At 36.7% G+C, this 8,498-nt stretch overlaps 1 protein-coding gene across 2 annotated transcripts; it reads left to right on the top strand.

Annotated features, from left to right (window-relative positions):
- The first annotated feature begins 1,198 nt into the window (after positions 1 to 1,198).
- LOC110626993 (protein BASIC PENTACYSTEINE4) lies at positions 1,199 to 8,195 on the top strand. Of its 2 annotated transcripts, none has more exons than XM_021773208.2 (3): positions 1,199 to 1,505; positions 6,858 to 7,030; positions 7,130 to 8,195. In XM_021773208.2, the coding sequence occupies exons 2-3, from the start codon at positions 6,965 to 6,967 to the stop codon at positions 8,006 to 8,008; spliced, it is 945 nt and encodes a 314-aa protein (XP_021628900.1). In that variant the 5' UTR covers positions 1,199 to 1,505; positions 6,858 to 6,964; the 3' UTR covers positions 8,009 to 8,195. The 2 variants fall into 2 exon arrangements, with proteins under 2 accessions (XP_021628900.1, XP_043818105.1); XM_043962170.1 differs by lacking the exon at positions 1,199 to 1,505 and adding an exon at positions 1,531 to 2,168.
- Positions 8,196 to 8,498: the final 303 nt, after the last annotated feature.

Raw genomic sequence — 8,498 nt, forward strand, 5'->3', positions numbered from 1 at the left:
ATTTTATTTTATTATAATTCTTTTATCAAAAAATAATTTGGCGTCAAAATTTTAAAGAAAATATAACATCAAACATATAATGTGATAAATATTTATAATTTATCATTAAATATACACATTAGATGATAGAATCTAATATGTTATAATAACACAATTATATATTGTCACCACAAGTTATTTTGCCTGACAACTAATAATTTTTATTATATTATGTGACTTTTTAAAGATAAAATTTATATTTTCAAAAGGTAATTCATCACAAAATATCAAGTTTTTTGTAGTGGGGCAGCTATCATTGAAGGGCTAGATAGGTAAAGGTAAAACGATGCAAGTAGGAGAAAACCAATGGCTATGTGTTCCAAATTGTGAAAATAATTGTCACATTTGAATTTGAAAAATTGAAAACTAACGGAGAGATCGCCCAAAATAAGTTATGAGCTATCATCACCAAATAGAGCACCAGATAAGAATTCGATAAGCGGGCAGTACAGTCTCATCTGGAAAAAAAAAATCCGGATACTTTAAACACCCAATTCATCATTAAGACTCGTTCTCTCCTGAATAGGTCGAGTCTCGGCATAAAATTACCATTATGAGGCACATTTTAGTGTATTCCCGTTACGTCTGTAATCGCAAGATCACCGATCTATATTAGCTGACAATATCCTTTATAAAACAGCCGATTATATCATCGCCAGATTATTAGAAAATACTATATTTATCTCCATCTTTTTATAATATAAAAGAAAAAGAATTACAGAGATAAAGATATGCAATTCATTATATTTGCTTCATTTTTCAGTATACTGATTTGAATAACGTTTTCTACGTTTTCTTTCTTACAAGTTTAACTATTCACAATATAACTCGACCGTATTATATACTAAAGAAATTTTTTTCAAAAGTAAAATTAAGGGATTGTATCAAAAATATTTTTAAAATTGAAAATGAAAATTAATTATTTATCAAGGCTTATCCATTTTAAAAATTTTAAGAGCTCATTTAACTATTCTAAAATTCAGGTGCTCGATTAACCATCGATCTACAAATTTAAGGACCTATTTGAGCTTTTCTTCAAACTTACATTTTAGGGAGACTCCTATACATTTAAGTTTTGTGCATAATTTCATCAATTACTTACACGACACCGTTTAGCGGATAAAAAGCCCTAATCGCGTATTCTTCAATCTTCATATTCGCCGCCCGACAACCCTGACCTCCCCACTTCACGCTTTCTCTATCTGATCTACCCGCCATTTCCCTCCACCGTCTCAACCTCCCGCCAGACCCCCTCTCTCTTCCTTTCCTCCTCCGCCACTTCCCACCAATACGTCCACTAAGCTTCCCCATTGTTGCTGTACTCTCAGTCGAAGCAACCCCATTACCTCTATACCTCCACATTCTGTCTATTTATAGTATTTGGAAAGATCTGAAGAAAAGAAAGCCAAATTCTTGTTATTGCCTCTGAAGCTTTAGACTCAAAGGCACTCCCTGTCATTCAAAAGGTCTGATTCTATTTTCGAACTTGATTTCATAGGGCTTCTTTGATTACTTGGTCAATTTGGCATTTTGGGCTTGTTTGGATGCTTTGAAATTGCAAAGGAAAAAGAAGAGTGAAAAGTAAGAGCTAAAAATTCAAAACTACCTGTAGGAAGTCGAGGGAAAAAAAAAGAAGAAAGAACTTCTATCACTAAATTTTTATAAATCTGAGTTTTGAACTTGTTCACCTTACCTTAAACTTAATCTACTTCGGTACGCTGTTACTGCTTGATCAATTTCCAGAGCCCCTGATCTGGTATTGTATGCATATTTATATACTGGTAGCAAATGAAACGTTCATCTGGTTCGTTACTGAACCCTTGCTTTACTGTCCACCCATGTTAGAGTGCTTTTACCTTTGCTTTAAACTGCCACCCTTGAGCAAATGCTTGAGCTGCTTCACTATTACTAAATTTAGCAGCTTTACTTGATCTACTTTCCAACCCCAATTACAGCTTTAAAGAATTGTAATTGCTGTTAACAAATGAACTCTCTCACACATGGTGAAGTGGGTAGTAGGCAGTGATGCTTGCATTGTTTTGTTTAAACGTGCAGCACTTAGCATTTAAATCTCTGATTCTCATGGCCTTGATGGATCCTCGACTCTTGTTTCTCCATGTTGTCCCTAGGTATTGCACATTTAGTTTGATATTATTCTGTTTTTGAAATTGATAGATAGTTTAATTGTTCTGTGTGATTTGTCTCAATCATTAAGCTTTGTGATTATTCTTAATCATGGAGGAAGCCTGACAACATATTACTAATAATAAAACAACTTTTTTTGACAGAAAAAGCAGTAGTCCTGATAAAAGACTTATTTTCTTGTGTCTCCTACTGGTGCATTTGCTAGTTACTGTTTGTGCTTCCTTTTTTTAGTTTTAATCCTTTATGGAAGAGAAGTGAACAGAAAATGAAAAAGGGAAACAAAGAGGGGAAAAAAGGAAATTACAAAGAGGGAAAAACAGGAAATTTAATTTCCTTTTATGTTGTTGGATAGATTATTAGAATGGGATAGAGATACAAGTTCTCCCTAAGCTCTTGCTAATAACTATCATACTCTTTTTTTTCCCCTTATGTCTGAGAATCTTAATATAAATAATAACACCCTTATTCCCACATTTCCCTTCATTTTACTTCTATTTGTAGAGAAAGATTTTGGGACAATTAAGAGAATTTGGGAAATGAAATTTCCCTTCTGCTTTTCTCCACTAACCACAATCCTCCTTTCTCTTCTCTATTTAATGTCCAAACAAGATAAATTGAAGAAATCAATTTTTTTTTCTCTCCTCACCATTTCTGACGCGGAACCCTATGGCACAAGCCTCAAACCCACACGCACAAGTAGATACGGAATCCAAAGATCTGATAAACCCACCTCCTATGGCACCCCAAACTTAGAGAAGCTGAAACACCAATGATCGAAGGATTTAGATGAGAATCCGACAAACGCCACAACGAATAGTTGATAAGTTAGCCAAGATTCCTGGTGCAATTGATGAAAGCAAATCCTCACTCTCACTCAAAGCAATACACGCCAAAGGCATGAAAGAAATTCTGAAAAGTTTGATTAAAAGCTGCCTCTTACAATTATTTCTTATCCTTATATAGTAAGGGGAAAAACAAATAAAACCCTAAGACACTCTTCTTGGACTTGACTTAAACACATAAGGTTCAAACCCAATCACACACTAAAATAACACATAAGTATTAAAATATAAGCCCAAAACATGGCCCAACACTCTAAAACTTAAAAGATAAAGTATGGCCAGAATACAAGCCCAAACAAAACTAAAATAAGACAAGTGTTAAATAATAAAAATATAGCAAGCCCATCATAACAAAGCTGAATCTTCACAAAAGCCTTACTTGATCTTCACTCTAGGCTTCCCTTTGTGTAGTTTTAGCCCATAGGTTTGATTAGGCTCCCTAAGCCTATGATTGCAAGTGTTGCACCAAATCTGTCCCATATGAGTTGAAGCACGCCCCAAATATATATGGATCATATGAATATGATTTTGAACTCCTTTTAGATCCATTTGAATGACATAAGTTTGCTCCACACCATTGTTAGAAATTTGCCCTATTGGATCCGTATCATTCTCTCCTTCTTTAGAAAAGATTCGTCCTCGAATCTTGCTGATATTTATGTCAAAAAGGGAAGCTTTAGGAACCAATGTATCTTCAAAGACCTCCTTTTGAATAGGTGGAAATAGGATAAAACTTCCGTCATTAATGTTTTCATCAACAACGTGCACATCAAGAACAAATGAACTAGGCATAAAAATATTAGTTATAGAAAGATCTTGTGGATGTGACCCATTCTCCTCTACAACTTCCAAAACAGTCTCATTCGCCTCCTCCACCTCATCAATCATGTGCTCCCCATGTCCTTCATCATTCACAACCTCTTCTATAAGTTCATTGATGGAATTCTCAACAACAACCACATTAGATTCATGCATTACAACTTCCTCTTCAATTTCAATCTCTATGGAAGTTGAGATTGGAACTTTAGCCTCTTCTTTCTCCTTTTCTTTCTCCACCTTCCCTCCTTGAACTAGTCTTGATTCTTTTCCAGCCTCTTTACCCTCAAACTCACTCTTTTCTCTCATCTTTTCCCTAGAATTCAAACTCTCACTCCCCTTTGTGGCCAAGGCCGAAGCCTCCCTCTCCCTCTCCAGCATCTTTATTTGATCAACATATACCTCTTGAGGTGATAAAGGAGCGAGTGTAACCTTCTGTCCTTCATGAGTGAAGGAGTACTTGTTATTGAACCCATCATGTTGCACATTTCTATCATGTTGCCACGGCCAACCCAACAACATATGGCTTGCCTGCATAGGTACCACATCACACAATATCTCATCCTTGTACCTGCCAATAGAAAATGGTATAACCACCTGGCGTATAACCCTAACCTTACCACAATCATTCAACCATTGCAATCTGTATGGCTTAGGGTGTTCAATAGAAGCCAAGCCCAATTTCTCCACCATATACACACTTGGCACATTTGTGCAACTACCTCCATCAATAATGAGAGTACACACTTTTCCATTAACCAAACACCTAGTGTGAAATATGTTTTCCCGTTGTTCTAGGCTTTCTTTCTTAACCTGCATATTCAGAGCACGCCTAGCAACAAGCATCTCATAATGTACAGCAAGCAACACATTATTAACCAACACATCCGAATCATCACAGTCATTATTGCAATTAAGAGTTCTTTGAGGTATTCTTGTAGAAGTGGAAACTTGTGAGACATTCAAACTCTCCATAGTTTCAGTTAACCTCTCAAGAGTCTTATTGAGCCTTTGTAACTCACCACTGACTGACTTCTTAAAGAGCTTATAATCGTTACCCATATTCGATTCACTTTCATCAGTACAATCCACCACATTCTTGTCTTTACTCATCCTACCTTAAATCAACAAAGAACAAAAAGAACTAGCAAATATTGTATTAAAAAAGAAAGTACTCAAGTGTTTGCACTCTTACCATTCTTTTGCTGATTCTTCAATTGCACTTCAGAAACTAAGGTCAACCAACCAACCACAAGGTGCGTTTAATGAAACAAAGAAGAAAACCTAAAGAAAGAAGGAAGCGCGCAAAAAACTAGAAAGAAGACACTGATAATTTCGAAAGTAACACATGAACTAGGTTTTGTGCTACTTGAAAAATATCACCTAGAGTATATACACAAGCAAACAATACTCCAGCAATGTAAAGGAAGCAAAAGCAAGCTTAAACCAAAAAAAGAAACTTTGAATTCAAATAAAAACGAATCTGGACAAAAATTTGAATTTAATTGGCTTCAACGCAAATTAAATACGGATCTATTTAAATCTACTCAAAAAGGCAAGTATCAAAACCCCACAAATAGACAAAAAAAAAATATATCTCACTCAGTGCAGCATCATGGACGAAAATGGGCATTAAAAGATGGATTTGACACCAAATCGATTTAGATGCAGTTGCCTTAAATGTGCACCTTAAGAAATAGGCAAATTTCTTTTGTCTCCTAATCTGGATTCAACCCAATTGAAAATTCAAAATTGATTTCCATAAACTACAGCAATCAATTGAGATAGGTAAGGAAATATGGATGAAAAAGGAAGCATATCACAATTTTGGCCAGATCAAGATAATTATGGCAAAGGCGATTTTTTTTTTTTCGTTTTTTTTTTTTTTTCTTTTTTTGATGATTAATAATCAAGAAGGTGCAGCCATGGACACAAAAGTTTTCACCGAAATCAATAACCAGGAAAAGAGAAACTCAAAAAAAAAACCTCTATATCCTGAGATAAATAAGAATTTACCTACTTTGGCTCTGATACCAACTGACGCGGAACCCTATGGCACAAGCCTCAAACCCACACGCACAAGTAGATACGGAATCCAAAGATCTGATAAACCCACCTCCTATGGCACCCCAAACTTAGAGAAGCTGAAACACCAATGATCGAAGGATTTAGATGAGAATCCGACAAACGCCACAACGAATAGTTGATAAGTTAGCCAAGATTCCTGGTGCAATTGATGAAAGCAAATCCTCACTCTCACTCAAAGCAATACACGCCAAAGGCATGAAAGAAATTCTGAAAAGTTTGATTAAAAGCTGCCTCTTACAATTATTTCTTATCCTTATATAGTAAGGAGAAAAACAAATAAAATCCTAAGACACTCTTCTTGGACTTGACTTAAACACATAAGGTTCAAACCCAATCACACACTAAAATAACACATAAGTATTAAAATATAAGCCCAAAACATGGCCCAACACTCTAAAACTTAAAAGATAAAGTATGGCCATAATACAAGCCCAAACAAAACTAAAATAAGACAAGTGTTAAATAATAAAAATATAGCAAGCCCATCATAACAAAGCTGAATCTTCACAAAAGCCTTACTTGATCTTCACTCTAGGCTTCCCTTTGTGTAGTTTTAGCCCATAGGTTTGATTAGGCTCTCTAAGCCTATGATTACAAGTGTTGCACCAAATCTGTCCCATATGAGTTGAAGCACGCCCCAAATATATATGGATCATATGAATATGATTTTGAACTCCTTTTAGATCTATTTGAATGACATAAGTTTGCTCCACACCATTGTTAGAAATTTGCCCTATTGGATCCGTATCAATTTCCTTCAACCCAAACAAAGGCTTAGTGAATGCTTGTACTTTCTGTTTGGTTGGCAGGTTTTAGTTCTCCAGAAAATGCTTGCTCCCACAGTAGAATATTAGGTTTGTAGTCTTCTTGCTAGAAATGCATGCTTGTCATGAAATCCTGACTATTCTTTTCCTTTTCCTGAAACAGACGTATTCTATTTCCAGAAAACTAGTAGCTATCTGAGATTCTGAAGTTCATCTCTAAGGACAAGCTTGAACCTGATTCCTGCTTCATTAACAATAACTTCATATAAGATGGATGATGGTGGACAACCTAATGGGAGGTATAAGATTGACTATTACAAGGCAGCAAATTCTCCAGTAAGAAGGCTTCTTTCTCTAGATCCTTTTGCATATCGTTTTTGTTTTACATCCAATTGCATAACAATCTAGGGGGATGCTATTTATTTATATGTGTAGTGGACTTTGATGCCCCCACCTCAATTAAAGGAACAAAATAATGCCTTGGTAATGAATAAGAAGATCATGGCCATCCTTGCTGAGAGGGATACTGCTATTCAAGAACGGAATATAGCTCTAGCTGAAAAAAAGGAAGCATTGGCTGCACGAGATGAGGCACTCCAGGAGCGGGAAAAAGCCCTTGCTGAGAGGGATAAGGCCTTGATGGAGCGAGACAATGCTCTAGCAGCAATTCAATACCGGGAAAATGGTTTGAATTTTCCAGTGGGCAATGGAAATCAACAAGGGTCAAAGCGCATTCCCCACCCAGTTTACAATTCAAATGCTGTGGCAGGAGCTATTAACAGTGGAGAAATGCACATCACTGATGCCTTCCCTATAACAACTGTTTCAGCTGAAACTCTTAAACCACGCCAGACAAAGCGACCAAAAGAGAATAAATCTGTATCATCAAAGCCAGCTAAGTCACCAAGGAAGGGCAATAAAGTAGGTGAAGATCTAAATAGACAAGGCACTTCAGATGGGAAGAAATTTAAGGTTGAATGGGATGGTCATGATGCAGGATTGAACCTGGTCAGTTTTGATGAGACCACTATGCCAGTGCCTGTTTGTACATGCACTGGAGCTCCCCATCAATGCTATAAATGGGGGAATGGTGGGTGGCAGTCATCCTGTTGCACCACCACTATGTCATCATATCCACTACCACAGATGCCAAATAAGCGCCATGCCCGAGTTGGTGGACGGAAGATGAGTGGTAGTGTCTTCACAAAATTACTTAGTCGGTTGGCATCTGAAGGCCACGATCTTTCAGTGCCTCTAGACCTCAAAGACTACTGGGCAAGACATGGGACAAATCGCTACATCACCATAAAGTAGACTCTCTCTCATGGAGCCGTGCTTGGTCTTAAATTTATCTGTTAGTTGCATGTAACTAGTATTGCTGAACTGTTTTTTAGAAAAATGTGGAGCTTCTTTGTAGAAAGATTGCTTGTGGTGCTTCATGGATTATATCTGGCAGCTCTTATTTGAGTTAATACATATGACTCAATGTTGGTAGGCTATTTATGTACAGCTCCAAAATGTAAGCGACATGTTAGGTCTCGCTATGCCGCCATTGCTATGGCATTCTTCATCCGAGGCCAACTGCAGAATTTCATCAAAGGGTGTTGCATTTCATGTTTCAAAGTTGTGAATTGTGGTGAAGGTTGCCACTTGCCAATGTGATTTGGTTGGAGTTAGTGAAAGCTGCCAAACTTCTTAACAGAATAAGAGAAGAAATGGGAATCGATTGGGGAGGGGAGAGGTCCTCATTTTCTGGGAAAATAAAACAACTTGAAATTTCATTAGCGTGGAACTGTATATCTAG

This window comes from Manihot esculenta, chromosome 11 (genome assembly GCF_001659605.2).
Source record: "Manihot esculenta cultivar AM560-2 chromosome 11, M.esculenta_v8, whole genome shotgun sequence".
NCBI classification, from domain to species: Eukaryota; Viridiplantae; Streptophyta; class Magnoliopsida; order Malpighiales; family Euphorbiaceae; genus Manihot; species Manihot esculenta.

What these genes read in the sequence shown, in the direction of transcription:
- LOC110626993 (XM_021773208.2), top strand. Translation starts at nt 6,965, where the DNA reads ATGGATGATGGTGGACAACCTAATGGGAGGTATAAGATTGACTATTAC. An exon ending in ACAAGGCAGCAAATTCTCCA is followed by an intron (nt 7,031 to 7,129) that starts GTAAGAAGGCTT and finishes TTATATGTGTAG; the next exon opens with TGGACTTTGATGCCCCCACC.